The sequence below is a fragment of the Pseudophryne corroboree genome, chromosome 6 (genome assembly GCF_028390025.1).
Source record: "Pseudophryne corroboree isolate aPseCor3 chromosome 6, aPseCor3.hap2, whole genome shotgun sequence".
In the NCBI taxonomy this organism is placed as follows: Eukaryota; Metazoa; Chordata; class Amphibia; order Anura; family Myobatrachidae; genus Pseudophryne; species Pseudophryne corroboree.
Genome location: NC_086449.1, coordinates 494,817,998 through 494,836,509, shown reverse-complemented (window position 1 = coordinate 494,836,509; position 18,512 = coordinate 494,817,998). Strand labels below are relative to the sequence as shown.

Below are 18,512 nucleotides of genomic sequence, written 5' to 3'. Positions count from 1 at the left end.
TTTATCCAAGTTGTCGTGGTCACGCCTTCGGGCAGTTATTATTCATGTTACTTACATGTCCAGGGGTCTGATACAACCTCCCAGGTTCCGGTACATCTCAGCCCCTACAACTGAGGCTGCCTCCCGTCAGCTCAGGCCCTCAGTTGTGACAAAGGGATAAACACCTTAAGGCAGTTGGCAATATGTTTGGCTAGAAATGTAGGGGTAAATGTACTAAAGCTTCTAAAAATAAAAAGTGGTGATGTTGCCCATAGCAACCAATCAGATTCTATGTATAATTTCCTTATTGCATCCTAGAAAAAGATAGAAAGAATCTTATTGGTTGCTATGGGAAACACATGTTCCTAATTTTACTGCCCCCCCCCCCTTTTTTTAACTCCCCGGTCTTGTATCACCTTTCCATTACACATGTTTACATTATACTGTATAGCTTTGCAATAAAGTGAGAGGAAGTAGAGCTATATTTCAGTCCCTGTAGCGAGGCAAACCTTCAGCCTTCCATTACTGAGTGCCCTCTCTCAGCATTTATACTTTTTTGGGCCCTATGTGACCATCAGCTTCCGAGGGTCCCGCAATTTTAGGGGCTTTTGAGCAGTGGTGGGCTGGGCCTGATGGCATCTGCCCCCCAGGCTGTTGTTTTCAGAGCTTCTCAGAAGACAGGTAGAGAGTGCTGCCAAACCGCGCTGACAGTGAATTGCTGTCAGCATGCTGATTGGTGGCTGGCTGAAGCTATTCACCAATCCGAGTATTGTCAGCCGCCCACTGTATAGAAGCATGTGGAGAGACGTTGCGGGACTGCAGAAGGAGTAAGTTATGTTTTTTTTTTTGTTATTTATTCATATGAACATGTGGGTAGGGACCCAAGTGCATTTCTTCGCCCATGGTCTACAATGCTGTTAAGACAGTGTTGGATAGTAGTACTGTGGCTATAGTTTATTATATTTTGCAGAATAGAAATTAGAAATCATTCATAAACAGGCAGCACAATGAAAAAAAGATTTTTCACTTTTCCCAACTGTGCAAGTTAAGTGACGGTATAAAAATCTGCAGTCATTGCTCATACCATCTGCACAGGTGAACTTGAATGCCGAACTTCTTTTGGTGCAGTGTGTTAAAACAGGAGCAATTGCACATAAAATTATATTATGGATACCAGTTTGTAAACTATCACGGCTGGTCTTATCTCTCATGTTATGAGTATTGCTTCAGTACAGTAGCAAACATCAACTGAAATATAGCCTTATGTCAAATTTTTTTTTTTTTTTTTTACTAAACCAGTCTACAATGCAGAGAATATCTTTGCTGAGTGTAACTCTTTCCTTCATAGAACTGATGTCTCAAATTATAATTTTCACTGGTTACATTTGTGCTTGTCATAACCGCTCAATATATGTGTTCATTTATAATCTTTTATTTTAACTGAAGTTTTAGTAGTTTATATGCTAGCCAAAACAAAAAAGCAAGTAACTGTGCACCTGGCCAAACCATGTTACACTACGAGGGGTGCCAATACATTTATTTTTTGCATGCAGGGTAAATATAGGATGCTTTTGTATGTAACCCACATGTACTGGACAGAGAAAAATAATCTGCTATGGCAGAATTGTGTCTTGAAAATGCGGGATTTTTAGTAATGTTTCATTTAAACACCAAGGGGGGCAAGCGACAGGTATATCTAGAAAATCACACAAAGCAGTTATGATTGAGTGGTCCGACCATGGGTTGAAAATTATAGAGAAGCCTATGATGTGTTTAGCCACGAGGGTACAACAAAAAAAGAGATCAATTTGGGAATTAGTTTGATGTGGTACAGAGAAAAATGTATAGTCCCTAGAAGTAGGGTTGAGTGCTCTCCAAACATCAAAGAGACCAGATTCAGTGATATGTTTGTTTAGGGAATAACTGGAGGAGCTGGTTTGTGATTAGGAGGGAAAGGACGACCTATCCAATGAGTTGTCGAGAACTGCATTGAAATCACCTCCCACGATTAGGTAACCTTTGTGAAACTTAGCGAGTTCTGTATAGAAGGAATTAAAGAAAGAGGCTTGGCCAAAATTAGATGTGTATATGTTAGCTATGGTGCATTCCAAATACCCCAATTTACCAGTTAGAATAATATAGCGCCCATCAAAATCCTTATGAACAGATTCAAGCGTAAATGGAACCTTACTGTTGAGTATGATAGCCACTCCATTATTTAATCTGGCTAGAGGAGTAGAAGACATGAGGATATTGTTTAGGCTCTAAGGACGGGTGTGAGAGGGCTTTTAAATGTGTTTCTTGAATAAGAACGAACCCTGACCGCAGGTTTTCTAAAGACCGAAAAAGTGAAGAGCATTTTGGGGGAGTATTTAAACCCTTGACATTCATGGATGTCATAAGCAGAGACATGACGTCCGGTGCTAAGAGGACGAAGAGAAAGAAGAGAGAGAGAAAAGAAAAAGATTTGAGCTCCCGACCTGTCAGGGAATATGAAAAAGAAAGAAAGGATGTGACAGAGAGATGGAGGGAGGGATGGGGAGGGTCCGTGTGGAGATTCCTCACATCCAGCGGAGGAGTAAGCACACAGATGTCAGGACCAAAGTGGTCCAAGTTAAGGTAGGACCGAGTATCCCTTAGGCTACCTCAAGGGGAAATGGGGAAATCGTATTCTAGAAAAGTGTCTGTCAGTTATGTAGGAAAGACAAAATGGAGAAGATAGGGAAATTACAATAGTGAGGGTTGCGTCCTTCCAGTGGTGTCTTAACAAAGAAGTCAATAGCATTGGCCCAATGTGGCAAGAATATCTAGAACGAAAAGTAAGAGTTATAAAAAATGAGATAGTCATATTAAAGCAGTCAGAGAAATGAAGCCTGGAAATGTGTCCAAAATTGTGAATTACAACAGTGGACACGTGAAATAATAACCTAGATGAGGGGACCCATACCTTATAGTAAAATTCCTTGGGGTGTCCCAGAGAAGCAAAGGTGAGGTATCACCCAAAGGAGTGAGCTAACTGCCACTTACAGCATGGCAGTGTATATGTAGCGCTTACGCAGCCCACCTGGCCACCCACGAGGAGATACAAACAGATACAAAGGAAAGGGAGGAAAAACGGCACTTTTTTTATAGAGTGAGGATTGCTGTAGATGAGGAGTAGTAATTTAATGTGAGGAAATGTATCAAGCGGACCAAATGTCCGCAAAGAAACAATACTGGAATAGAAAACGTAAGCTAAAATCAGATATCTTTAAACCTTTTGAAGTAGTTTGAACTACAAAGCCTGTCAGGTACCCCCAGCAAGGTATGCAGAAAGAGAAGCGGAGCCCCTCATCCGCTCGCCCGGGGTGTGCCCGAGGAGAAACTGCTATGGCATGTCACAGGTTAATCAATACAGTAAAATAAGGAACATAAGGTGATACTTGCGAACTCCTGAAGATAGTCCAAAAGATGTACCCAGCCACATATGGGCTATGAAACCAATAAGTTAAATTATGGGTTGGAGGAAGTCAAGACGTCCTTCCCCTCTCTAGGGTCTCTAATGACAACTGTCTTTACATGTTGATTGATGAGTAATTTGAAAGGAAAACCCCAAAGATAGCAGATTCCATGTGTGCAAAGAACGGTTGTCAAGTACTTGAGTTCTCTTTTGATGATCGTAGATAGAGCCAGATCTTGAAAAAATTGTAATTTTGCATTTTCAATTTGCACATGTGGTTTCCCTCTAGTTGGATGAAGTACCAATTCTTTATCTTTGAAGCTAAGGAAGCGCATGATGACGTCTCTCGGGGGATCACCGTCACGTGGTTTAGGTCTTATATCTCTATGGGCTCTTTCTAGTTTAAGTTGCCTGGAACCAATGTCTGGGACAAGATGGGAAAATAATTTGTGGAGATATGGTTCGAGGTCAGCTGGGGGGATGGATTTTGGGATGTTACGTATACGTAAATTATTTCTTCTTTCCTGATTCTCCAAATTTTCATCTTCATTTTTGGTACGTAAATCTGCTAAAGCTTGAATGATATGGTCTACATTCCTGATAATTTCATTTTGAACTTTGTGGAGGGTGTCCTGGCGTGACTCCAATTTAGAAGTTCTAGAGGACAGTGCCGAGTGTCAGATCTGATTGAAGTAACCGCCTTTTGTAGCCTAGTTTCCATGGAATCCTTGAAGTCCATTATAAGAGAGTGTAAGGCCAGGATGTCCTCTTTAGTTGACGGAGTGGGTGAGGTGGCGACGTCCTTCTCTAACTGGGTGTCAGGAATCCGCAGTCTCCATTGCGTCACTTCCAGTGAACAGGGGTCTCCTGGCTTCAGTCCTCTGTTTTCAGAGTATTCCCTGTGAATTGAACCTGTGGAACTACAGGTTCCAGCAGTTCCAGTTTTCAGTCTCCTGCAGCCCACAGCTCACTGTGCTCCACCTAACCAGTTCTATCTTTTGGTAATCACTGGTTTCAGCCAGCAGCCTGGAATACACAGTGTTTCTAGTTAAACAGTGTTTACTCCCGGTGCACTACTGATCCCAGCCAGCAACCAGCAGTGCATGGCATTAACTGTCTACAGTGTTATTCTCCCGGTTAATCACCAGCTCCAGTTAACTCACAGCTGATCTGAACACCCAATCCAGCAGGGTGTGTTCTCACAGAGATCATCCAATCATCACAGACCAAGGTGTTTAAACTCCAGTTCCTGGCTCAGTCTCATCGCCTTGGACAACACGTCACATTCTGTGAACAGGCGGCTCCTGTTTGCAATCCTCTGTCTACAGAGATATCCTTGTGTATTGGACCTGTGGAACTACAGGTCCCAGCTGTTCCAGTTCCGTTCCAGTTTCCAGCTGTTCCAGTGGAACTACAAGTTCCAGCAACCACTCCAGCTCTCCTGCGACATTCAGTGTGCAAGTTCCTGTGTTCCAGTCTCCAGTTCCCCTGTGTTCCTGGTTACCTTCCTGGATCCTCCGTGTTCCTGGTTACCTTCCTGAATCCTCCGTGTTCCTGGTTACCTTCCTGGATCCTCCGTGTTCCTGGTTACCTTCCTGGATCCTCCGTGTTCCTGGTAGCCTTCCTGTTCCTCCGTGTTCCTGGTTACCTTCCTACATCTCCGTGGAACTACAAGCATCAGCAACCCCTGCATCTGTATTTGGCTCCACACCTATCTACAACCACAGTGTGCTTCAGCCTCAGCAGTAGAGACTCTCTCCAGGTGCATTCCATCACCTCACCTGTGAAGCAGCTTGCTAGCTGCCTGTGCCTAACAAACTGCACTGTGAACATTCACGTGAGTCTCCTGCATCTGCTACCAGGTTGCTATACATTTATTACCATCTCTGCTGGCTCCACGTTTTAAACCACTTTGGTTTCCACACCAGTGGACTTATCCATCATACTGTCATATTACCATTCCTTCCATAGACTCTCAGCTTCCAAGCTGCACCATTTCCATTACATACTTTTTATTGTTTATTCCTGCACGTTATTCTGCTGCCTTATTGTGTGAACTTTTATGTTAATAAATAACATTGCGCACATGCGTGGGAATCCAATCCAGTCTCCTCACTTCTTCCATCCTACCTCCACTGACCCACTAGCACCCCCTCCGGGGACACAAACCAGACCGAACCTGACACTGGGAGAGAAGGGGTGAGGGAGGAACCGATGATGACGATTTATCGTTTTTATGGAAGTGTTGTGAAATGTCCCCTCCAGAATCAGAATCAGTTTATTGCCAAGAATATCAGTACAAAAATACACAATACACAAGGAATTGGTTTCTGATAGCTACAGCTCCCAACAACATATGATGAACAGCAAAGAAAAAAGAGGAAGAAGAACGTGTGACGTGTAACTAGAATACACAAGTAGGGATTTGAATATGATAGTAATGCTAGGCGAGTGTCGAGTTGAACAGTTTGATTGCTTGGAAAAGCTGTTCCTGTGTCTAGCAGTTTGCGCTAGTTGCGAGCAGTACTGTCTGCCAGACGGTAATCCAGCTTTCTTTCTAGTAGTAGTGTGAGGGGTGAGCTTAGAGTATTTCTGTGGTTGGCTTAGTCCACAGAGCATAAACTGCAAAATGATTTATGTAGATATATAAGGTTGATTGGCTAGAAAAGTACCACTGGTGGACACAACCATGAATCAGTTATTTAGCGGAGCATGGTGATGCCATGGGCTATATTTACTAAGGTCCCGATTTTGTCCGAGTTTTTTTTTTTTTTCGAAGTGTCATCTTGGGCATTTACTAAACGCAAATCTTGGCAGAGTTGGGGCTATTCGTATTGTTTTCCCCGGCTAAGTTCACAAATACGAATGAATACACCATCGGTCAAACATGGCTGTTATTTGATACAACTCGGTAATTTACTAAGAATTTGTATTCTCAATCACTGCCGACAATAGTCAAACACTGCCAGTAAAGCATAGACTTCATAAATAAAAAGCAGTTTTAAAATAGACCTGCTTTTTCCTGGCGTGTTTAGATAGTCATGCACGGATCAGTGAGATCCATGCATGCTTATCTGTGTAAAGGGGTGTGAAAGTGTTATAAATCAAAAAATAAATTGCGTGGGGTCCCCCCTCCTAAGCATAACCAGCCTTGGGCTCTTTGAGCTGGTCCTGGTTGTGAAAATACAGGGGAAAAATTTCGTAGGGTCCCCCAATATTTATACAACCAGCACCGGGCTCTGTGTCCGGTCCTTGTTCAAAAAATACGGGGGACAAAAGACATAGGGGTCCCCCGTATTTTTTAAACCAGCACCAGGCTCCACTAGCCAGAGAGATAATGCCACAGCCGAGGGACAATGTTATATAGGTCCCTGCAGCCGTGGCATTACCACCCAACTAGTTACCCCTGGCTGGGGTACCCTGGAGGAGTGGGGACCCCTTAACTCAAGGGGTCCCCTTCAGCCACCCAAGGGCCAGGGGTGAAGCCCGAGGCTGTCACCCCCCCATCCGTGGACGGTGGATGGGAGGCTGATAGCCTTTGTGTAAAAAAAAGAACATTGTTTTTTGTGGTAGAACTACAAGTCCTAGCAAGCCTCCCCGTGGAGAACCACAAGTACCAGCATGCGGGGAAATAACGGCCCCGCTGGTACCTGTAGTTCTACTACAAAAAAAATACCCCAAAAAAACACAACACACACACCGTGAAAGTAAAGCTTTATTTTACATGGCATTATCTTTCTGGCTAGTGGAGCCCAGTGCTGGTTTAAAAAATACGGGGGACCCCTATGTCTTTTGTCCCCCATATTTTTTGAACTTGGACCGGACGCAGAGCCCGGTGCTGGTTGTATAAAGCAATTTTTCCCCTGTATTTTTACAACCAGGACTGGCTCAAAGAGCCCGAGGCTGGTTATACATAGGAGGGGGGACCCCATGCAATTTTTTTCTTTGATTTCTAACACTTTCACACAACTCACACTGTACACAATGAAGCCCTGCACAGATCTCACTGATCCGGCCGGGCTTCATCGTGTTTAATGTCCAGCAGTGTTTTACTAATCACTCCCGTAAAACACTGCCCGACAATACGAATCACATCGACATCGGGAAAAACGAAAATAGAAAACTCGGCAGCTTAGTAAATTACCGTAGATGGATTCAAAAAGTTGCAGTAAAATACGGCCAATAATATTAGAGATCAAACGCCCTAAAAATTGGCACAAACACGAATATTAGTAAATATACCCCCATGTGTGCTAGAAAGCAGGTGAGACCGTGGGTTAGTGTCCTTTTAACTGCGGAGCAGGCAGCAGAGCAAAGAGAGGGGTCTAATATCCATGCTGGGGCTCACCAGAGAGGTTGAGGTTGGAGATAGCGATGTGAAGGCTGTCAGGCCCTGGAGTGCAGACCTGCGGAACACAGGGTGTATTCATGAGGGGATAGAAATCACAGTATATGTTACATTGATTGCTCTAGGCTATTCCCCCTGATAAACACTCTGTGTGTCTGTATGGCAGTGTTGTAACTCTTAGTATACAGTCCCAGGGGTGCACAGAGGGATAGGGCAAATGCAAGCCTAAGAGCAGAGGTCTGATTTCCTCTGTGAGCCTCCTGGCTGCAGTGGATTCAGCTGTCCGTGTAAGATGGAGAAACCCAAGATGGCTGCCGGCTGTCTTGGAGCCAAGTCAGGCAGGCATGCCAGAAGCTCCCAGGCCAGTACGGTAAAGCCCCTGTACAGGCTGCAGAGCAGGGGAGCCAGTGACAGTCAGAGCGACTCAGTGCTGCGGCAAGCTGGGCTCCACCAAGCGCCGGAGCAAGTAACCCGCCCGCCTCCACAGCTACGGAGAACCGCGTTGGCCACTGGGGCAAATCGAGGTCACAGGTAGGCCGCAATCCGCCAGAGCTCCAGTAAGCGTTCCCTGATTCCGCGGCACTTACCCGTCCACACTGGGGGGCCCTGAGCACTGAGGGAGCCGCCACAGGGGTGATTAAGGCTGCCAGTGGCAAGTATTCTGGGCACTAAAGCCCTATAGAGGTGAGATCGTTCATAAAATGCAACTGTATCTGGCAACAGCAAAGCCACGCCCCTAAGGTAAGCTAGTTTTAATAATATATAAGATAGAGAATATTAGTGAAATGCTGTCAGGGTGTGATTTATCACCTCAGAAAGCTGATCATGTGATTGGTTACCATCATAATCAGTGTTTGTGATGTCACTGCTTGGTATAGAACTGTCAGTTCACAACTGTATGTGCTGATTTGACTTCTCAGTGTAAGGTAAGCTGCCTCTAACCAGAGATATATTAACGTAATGCAGAAATATGTATCACCTTAGAAGGTTGATCATGTGAATGGCTAATATCATAAACTTTGTGATCCCAATCAGCTTCTATAAAAAAAAAAAAACCACTTCTTGGTATTGGACTGTCATTAGTAAGCTATAACTGCTAATACAGGTATGACATTTTATTATGTAACTTTAGCCTATTTTAATAAAAATGTTATGCAAAATTAAAAATACATAGATTGATAGCAATGGTTAAATGAAGGTTGATTGGGATTCATCACCTCAGTAGACTCAACATGTCACTGGCTAACATCATTTATTTATTAACAATTTCTTATATAGTGCAGCAAATTCCGTTGTGCTTTACAATTGGAAACATCCGTGACAAAACAAAACTGGGTAATAACAGACAGACATAGAGGCAGGAAGACCTTGCTCGCTAGCTTACAATCTATAAGTAAATAGACATTGATACACAAGGATAGGTGATATCTATTGCATAATGGTCCACCAGATTCCAAAAGTTCTTGGTAGGCTGTATGATATGGTCACACAGCAATGTTGGCCAGGGATCAGGCGGATGGGAAAGTAAGGAAAGAGGAAATATGTGAGGATATGTGTAGACTGTACAGTGGGGATGTAATTATATGGGAAAGTTTTATGAGGTCATGTCACTGCGTGGTATACAAGTTTCAGTGATCAGCTGTATTTGCTGATTTGACAGTGTAAGGTAATCTTGTTTTAACCTAATTGTATTATAGATAGATAGAAATGGAGCCACTGTAATGTGTCGCAAAGTGTGAACTGGAGGACTACTGTATAGTGTGGCTTAATATGAATGGGGGCACTGTAATGTGGCATAATATGAACTGGGGACAATGTATATCAAAATGTGAATTGGGGATTTGACATAATGTGAACTAGGGCACTACAATGGTTCATAAAATATGCCCCTGATCGGTATATATTCATTTGGGATCATTGTTTTGGTTAAACTCAATTATTATTTTTTATTTTTCAGCAACAAAGTGAGTTGGCTAATATGCATTCTGTGTAATTTTTTATGTACTTTTATATTTATTTTGCTTTTCTGTTTCTTATTTTATTCTATCCTCATGCAGGTATCTTGAGCTAGAAAGTAGTGGCCATCGAAATGAGGTCCGATTGCACTACCGCTCAGGGAATCATCGGTCACAAACAGAAGTTTTCCCATACATTCTGGCAGACGACAAATGGCATAGATTTTCCTTGGCAATCAGTGCATCACACCTGGTTTTACATGTGGATTGTAACAAGTAAGGGAGTGCTCAACAGTAAAGTACTACAATATCCTGCCAACAGTGGAGGCAGACATTTTGTAGACTGAATTAATATGATTTTGCTAGGCTGATGCTACATAAGGGTCAGTGACCTTAATGAGTGATGGGCAGAAAATCCATGAATTTGGGTTTAGCGCATGAAATGGTTGCCTGACAGGGGTACTTTCAGTAACAATTTAACAAATGTTTTGTGTAACAGGATTTATGAGAGAATTGTGGAGAAGCCATACATGGATATTCCATCAGGCACATCATTATGGGTTGGACAAAGAAATATTGCACACGGTTATTTTAAGGTAGGTTAAGTCTTGTATTGAACTTTTTGTTTGATAAATGCAATGCTAAACCTGTGTCCTGTATGTACTGACCGATATAAATGTACTTTATTCTGTGGGCACCGAAGATGTGATATAAGTCCTTTGCAATACAGCATACAAATACTAATTTCTATAAAGTGATTTATGGATAGTATATTTTCTTCTAATACATTTAAACAAAGTCAGTCCTAAATCGTCATATGATTTGATTAGAATGTTCACTGTTGGTACCATTATTGATAATATAAACTGGTTTGACTCATGCCCATTACATCCAGGCAATGTTGAATTTCATTATCCATTGTTTCATTATTCAGTGTGTGCCTTCTTTGCTTTCTAGCCTATTACTGTAGAGAAAGGCAAACAGAAATAAGTGATTCATTTAGTAGGTGTTTTACAGTGAGAAAAATAAGATCTTCCGTATCATCTATTAATGCCATTTCTTTTGCTGTCCTAATAAAGATGCTACATGTCCAACCTAAATCTCATACTGAAATCTCTTGATAACACAAAAGCCTCTGGTTTTGCTCAGTAGGGTATTACAGTATGTTGTAGTCATTGGTTATAATTAGAGATGTGCGGGTTCGGTTTTACTCGGATTTACTTGTGGCTCAAAATGGCATCTTATTGGATCACGGATGTCACGCGTTTTGGATAGCCAATAAACAAAACCCGAAATACCCAAGTAAATCCGAGTAAAACCGAACCCGCTCATCTCTAGTTATAATGCATTGAATGGAATCTTTATTGTTTCTAATGATACCTATATTTTATCATTAAAAACACTTTAATAATGGACATATTGTAACAACTGGCAAGAAGTGCCTACACAGACTATCAAATTAAAATTGACCCGAGACTATATTACTTCTATATATCAAGCACAGAACATTGAAGCAAGGTATCTCTGATGGACTATGGTTCTACAGATTGTTGCAAGTTTTATTCAACTACTAAAGTTACTAATTTAATTTGGCGTACTTTATCTGTGCTCCTGTTTAGCATATCTGTGTAACCAAAATGTAGATCATTTCGTATGAGCAGGCAGAGGGGGCTTCCGAGTACCAGGAAACCCCCCTGCCCACCGATCCACCAGCGGGGATGACTGATATTTTCTTTCCTCTTTTGAGGTGGAGGCTGCAAGCTGTGGCTGTAATGCAGCAGCTGCAGCCTTTACATGGAGAGTATATATATATATATATGTGTGTGTGTGTGTGTGTGTATGTATGTATGTATGTATGTATGTATGTATGTATATATATATATATATATATATATACATATACATATATATATGTGTGTGTGTGTGCGCGTGTGTGTATATGTATATGTATATATATATATATATATATCTCCAGCAAATTGAATCAGAGGGCGCTCTCAATCACTTAAACTGGTTACCAACTAAAAATTGACCAAATGATTATGGCTTTACACAATTTATTAAAAGCAAAGTATTGCCCAATCTAGACAGAGGTAACCCTTTTTCACAATTACAGATCACAATATATGTCAAATGTACAATAGTGTAGGGTTTCTTTTCTCTCTGTCTTCAACCCTGACGCGTTTCGTCCTTCGTGGACTTCTTCAGAGGGATGGTCAACACAGCAAATGGTCAGTCCATGAAGCAACCATATATGAATTCAATGGGTTGAAACACTCTAATGCTCAATAGTGTTGAACACTTTAGACTAAATTAGCAATGGACCTCTTTCCAAAAAACACGCTGGTCCAAATGGTATATGGGTAAATATCCCACTTTGGGTGAGCACATAGGAACTACTGCTGTATCTGTGGCCTATTTCTCTCACACATCATTATTTTGAGGCTCACCCAAAGTGGGATATTTACCCATATACCATTTGGACCAGCGTGTTTTTTGGAAAGAGGTCCATTGCTAATTTAGTCTAAAGTGTTCAACACTATTGAGCATTAGAGTGTTTCAACCCATTGAATTCATATATGGTTGCTTCATGGACTGACCATTTGCTGTGTTGACCATCCCTCTGAAGAAGTCCACGAAGGACGAAACGCGTCAGGGTTGAAGACAGAGAGAAAAGAAACCCTACACTATTGTACATTTGACATATATTGTGATCTGTAATTGTGAAAAAGGGTTACCTCTGTCTAGATTGGGCAATACTTTGCTTTTAATAAATTGTGTAAAGCCATAATCATTTGGTCAATTTTTAGTTGGTAACCAGTTTAAGTGATTGAGAGCGCCCTCTGATTCAATTTGCTGGAGGTGTTGTTTTGTATGGTCCTCACTAACAGGAGGATCGAATTAGAGGGCTGCCGCACCAGCGCAGTAATTAGGTATAATTGCGTTTTGATATATATATATATATATATATTTATATATTGTGTGTGTGAGGTAAGAACAGTTGGCACTCTAGGCACTATACAAATGACCACGAGACTCAAATGTAGTAGTCATCGTTTCAGAGACTAATATCCCTTTTATAAAGACATGCCTTAATAAAAGGGATATTACTCTCTGAAACGTTGACTACTACATTTGAGTCTCGTGGTCATTTGTATATTGCCTGGAGTGCCAACTTTTCTTACCTCGCATATACTACACCAGCAGGTGTTAGTGAGGCACCCGGCTAGTTGTTGTTCAAGTCACTGCGAGTGCTGGACCTAAGTTTATCTATATCTATCTATATATATATATATATATATATATATAGAGAGAGAGACAAGAATTCCACGTGATGGAGGGTGCACTCTCACTGTGTATAAAGTTCACACATTTCTTCAATAGAAAATTTTTATTGTAGCCTCAAAAGGTTTCGACGTTTCGATCCAAAAACCAGGATCTTTTTCAAGAAGGGCCATACATGAATCATCAAATCCAATCATAATATAATGAAGCCGAATAATTAAAAGTATATCTAGAAAAAATAGAACATAAACATGACTGAGCCTCCCAGGTCCCAATATATAACAATATTAGCGACAATGCTTGTATCAACATAAACTACTACATAATACCAGATTTAGAAAAAAGGAACTCATATACCAAAAACAGGTGGCAGAGTAGTGAGACTACAAGGAGGAATACAATAACACCCTGTGTTCACCACTGGTCTTAAAATGCATGCAAGGCCCACACTTGTAGAACACAGGGTGTTATTGTATTCCTCCTTGTAGTCTCACTACTCTGCCACCTGTTTTTGGTATATGAGTTCATTTTTTCTAAATCTGGTATTATGTAGTAGTTCTCCATGTCTTTATTAGAATATAGTTGTTTTGTATAAAAAAATATATATATATTAAAGAATTTTTCTGTAGATATTTCTGCCTATGATATGGAGAAACTACCATATCCCCACTGGCAGGCACATATCTATGTGTATTTATACGTAGGGTTGCTTTTTAACTGTTGTTTGACTGGCTCTTGTACCCATGAATTCAGTGCTCATTTGTGTTGTTCATTGGTGTAGATAACTACCCTGAAAATTTGCCCGTGACTAGATTTGTAGGTCTAAAGGAGAGATATATATTTCTTGAGACATGCCGGACCAATTACTTATAGAATAGCGCTGCATTACTTCCGCCCAGGTACCGCTTTGCGGTCCACGGGGCCTAAGTATGGCGCATTGCCCAGCGACAGATCGGAAGTGGCCTGTGTTGCTGGGCAACACAGGTCTTCACGTGATCCGGACTCTGTGAGTTTCGGAGGGAGGGCGCGTTTATCGGCATGAAGCCGTCATGCTGACGGACGTAGTCTGGTGACTATTAGTGGGTATGTGACTTGACTTCACTATGAAATGATACACGGATGCGCACTGAATTTCAGATTTTACATAGATGTGAACTTTGTCCTTTTTGGAAATTTTGATGAATGCTTATGTTTACATATGCTAATTTGCTCGTTGATGATGTAATTTATGGGTGTCTTTGGTGCCATTTTTGATTGTTTGGTGGTGTATATAGAGCCTGTCAGGCGTGACCAGCTTCACTGCTGGACGTCTGGGATTTAGTGTTAATGTTGACTGTTTGCTATGCAGTTACTGTGATTTGCCTCCTGAGGAAGGCCCGTTGTGGGCCGAAAGCGCTTGAGGATACTATCGTATGTACCAAGTGGACGCTGTAACTTATATCAAAATAAATGTGATCTTTTTTGCATAATTTGAAAAATCTGGAGAGTGCCTCTATTAACTTTCTCTATCTCTATATATAGATAGATATAGATAGATATAGATATATATAGATAGATATAGATGTTTTTAGCTTTTTCACTTGAATACACGTCCTGACGAAAAGGTCTGCGAGCCTTGAAACGTTGATGCCTGTTTATGACACTATGATGATTTACTAATACACCAGCTTGACTTGAACTTTGGGAGTGCCGCCTTGTTCTTTCCGGTAAAGACATTGGTTACTATATATATATTATATATATATATATACGCACAGAGAAAAAACCACAGCACTCACCACATCAGAAGCGGGGCACAGCTATGCACTTACCACTCACAGGGTGGGGTGCATGTAACACAGCACTCTCCCCCACAAAAGCGGGGTACACAGCTGTACATACCACTCACAGGGCGGGGTGCATGTAGCCCATGACCACATCGCTCAAATAAATACAAACAAAGAACCCAGCACTCACCAAAGTAAACTCACTTATCCTCAACAATTCAATAAATAAATGATGGGGGTTTAGTTAGTGGATTGGCCAATGCACGGAAGCCTGCAAACCGCTCGCCAAGGTACCCCACCTTTATGCAGGTCCTACACTATCACAGAGTCTTAAAACCTGACTACTTCACTGCTGTTACACACATCATCTGCCTGCTAGATTTAATGTGTACCTGCCACACCCTTTATGGCTTTTAAAGGTACACTAGTCACCTTTTGCACTGGCTCAAAGATGATTGCTAAGGAACAGCTGAGACAGGTTCAGGATAATAAAGTCCACACAGGGGTGCATGAGAAAGCTAGTGGCCACGGTTAATAAGAGCTAACCATAGATTAACCCCATCGTATACGCACAGAGAAGCCGCCTAGGGCACACATACAAAACTCTAAGTTCTACATAGAACACGAGTAAATCACGCTATAGTAGCAACGTGATTCCGCCCCACCGGAAGTGACGTCATAACTCAAACTCTACATACCAGAGGTGTGGGAGGCTGTCAATCACAGGAGGAATCTTAGTTTACTCAAAACATAATGGAAACAACACTAGAGAGCCTAAGAATCAATGATCTCACTAACCCAATATAGTCTAAATCACAATGCACCCTGCCAAGCAAAACAAATAAGATACAAATATTATGAAGTAATCTGATAAACAATAATAATTAAGGCATGCGGAGTAGTGAGATAATTGACTCTATTAACCCTCATGGCTAGTCAAGGACCTGGGATAGCTCCGGGAAACATACAGACAAACAAACAAATACATATTATTATACACAAAACACTCATTACTCACAAGAGTTACTGTAGTATAATAATAAAATATAGACAAAACTCAGGACTGTACATAAACTTTTTTTGTGGTTTAGACCCTTCACACTGTGTCATCAGTGGACCATGGGGACAATCAAAAATAAAGGGAAATGCCCTTTATAAAATGATGTTAACGGGATTAGCCTCATTAAGGCCCCTAGGTGCCACCGTACTAAGTTTATGAATCCAGAAACTTTCCCTCTGTTTGAGCAGTAATGTACGGTCACCCCCACAATGAGACGGGGGAACCCAATCAATAAGCTGACATTTCAAAGCGGCTACTTGATGTCTAGCAGACACAAAATGTCATGCCACCGGTTTGTCAGACTGGCCTGAGAGGAAGGCCGAATGGATAGATGACCGATGGTTGGCCATCCTATCACGAAAAGGGTGTGTGGTCAATCCGACGTAACACAATCCGCAGGGACATTTTAAGAGATATATTACATGGTCCAATCGACAATGAAGATGATACCTAATGGAAATCTTTCTACCAGTTTGTGGGTGGTATATGATGGAGCCAGTTATCATAGATCTGCACGTAGTGCATCCCCCACAAGAAAAACTACCAGGTTTTTCCTGCATAAGCTGGATATTAGACTTCCTCTGATCGGGAAATAAAGTGAGTCTCATTAGCAATTGTTTTAAATTGGCTCCCCATCTATATGCCACCATTGGTGCTGGAGTCTTTATAAAAGGTAGATTAGTGTCAGATGCTACAATTGGCCAATATTTTCATAATGCTTTTCTAGTTACATCCGAAGAACTATCGAATTGAGTAGAAAAGATTATACAGTTACTACGTGTAGTATTTCTAGCCTGTTGTCCATAAAAGATGTGATTCGCCTTATTTAGACAACGTATGAGAACTGCTCTAGAGTACCTTCGCTCTAAAAAACGGGTGGTTAATTCAGCGCATTGTTGGTCTTTGAGTGTTGGAATGGAATTGATCCTCATTGCTGTAAGGTACTGTGATATTGGCAAACCCTCCTTCAGAGCAGGAGGATGATGGCTATTCGCATGTAACATCAGGTTACGGTCAGTTGGTTTACGGAACATGGTGGTATCAAGTCGATTCCCAGTTCTAGTAATGCTAACGTCCAAGAAGTTAATAGTCGTGGCTGACACAGAGTATGTGAACTTAATAGGGCTATCTAGTGAGTTAAGTTGCCTCACCATGTCAATAAACTCAAACTCCGTGCCTTCCCAAAGCAAAAAGACGTAGTCTATGAACCGTTTAAAGAATGGAATCTTGTGCCCATATCTAGGTAACAGGTGAGTGTTCTCGTAATGAGCCATAAATAGATTGGCGTAGGCAGGGGCCAAATTTGACCCCATCGCCGTTCCTGCGATTTGGAGGAAGTAATAATTTTTATACATAAAATGATTATAAGTCAAGATCAATGAGGTCAATTCCAACACAAACTCAGTGGGGTAATCTTTGCAAGGAAAGCTAGAAAGATAATTTCGAATTACTTCCATACCCTGCTGGTGGGGTATGACAGTGCATAGGGAACACACATCCATTGTCACTAATAGAGTGTGATCACTGAGCTTGTCAAAATTCCGAAGATGTGAAAGAAAATCACCAGTGTCCCTTAAGTAACTGTCAGTTTTTAACACTATAAGTTGCAGAATACTGTCCACGAAAATAGCTATAATCTGCAGGAGGGAACCTTCTGCAGCAATAATTGGTCTGCCCGGAGGGCGTATTAATGTTTTATGAATCTTGGGTAGTGTGTACAAAATGGGACACCTGGGTGAATTAATAGTCAAATATTTAATAGATCCTCACAAATATAACCCTGCTCAAAACCTAACCTCAAACACTGGTCAATCTTAGATTTTATCTTGGGTATCGGATTGAGAGCCAACCTTTGGTAAGTCGTTACGTCTGATAATTGTCGATTAATCTCCATGTCATAATCAGTCCAAACTTGGACGACAATGGCACCACCCTTATCTGCCAGGCGGATCACTATATTGGGGGACTCTCTTAAAGTTTTAATTGCTTTCCTCTCTGCGGAGGAAAGATTATCAAACGTTTTTTTAGGGGTCGGGATCTCTGAGTCCCTTTGTACAAGCCGTAGGAAGGTTTTGATACTAGGATTAGAAGAGGGAGGATCAAATGTGGATTTAGGTCTGAAATCTTATGTCTCTTTATCAGTGGATTTATTGGCAAAAAAAATTCGCAAACGGACAGAACGACCAAATTTATACTGGTCAATTGACCTTTTGAATTAATTGGTCCTACATGTGGGTACAAACAATAGGCCACATGCAAGAAGTTTGGTTTCAGCAGCACTCAGCTCAATGCTTGATAGATTAAAAACATTGCTCATTATCGTCTCCTCCTCCCTCTTCTCCTAGTACCCCCCTCTCTTCGGGTGCGGTCTGTGCCGCTTCTTAATACCCTGGAGCGGGTGGAGGACGCCTCCCCTCCTTGTTCTAAAAAACAGGTAGAATCACTATTTCCATCATAATAATCAGTATCAGAAGTAGAAGCGGAAGAGACAAAATCATGAGAAAAGGGCTGAGCCCTTCGTCTTACGTACTGTCTATTTTGATGTTCACCGGTGTTGTTCCCAAGTAACCAACGATATACAGAATGAGATTGATAATCATTAGATACAGTAGACAATTTTTTCCGTTTAAAAGAAATCAGGTCACGTTTATAATTATCGACCTGAGTCTGCAATCGCTCA

General features: G+C 41.5%; 1 protein-coding gene across 2 annotated transcripts in view; it reads left to right on the top strand.

The window, feature by feature from the left end:
- NELL2 (neural EGFL like 2) overlaps nucleotides 1–18,512 on the top strand; it is a 489,529-nt gene that overhangs the window by 103,762 nt on the left and 367,255 nt on the right. For both annotated transcript variants that reach the window (XM_063927346.1, XM_063927345.1), the window contains exons 4-5: nucleotides 9,824–9,997; nucleotides 10,221–10,317. In XM_063927346.1, the coding sequence (XP_063783416.1) occupies nucleotides 9,824–9,997; nucleotides 10,221–10,317 (271 nt within the window). The remainder of the gene's footprint in view (nucleotides 1–9,823; nucleotides 9,998–10,220; nucleotides 10,318–18,512) is intronic.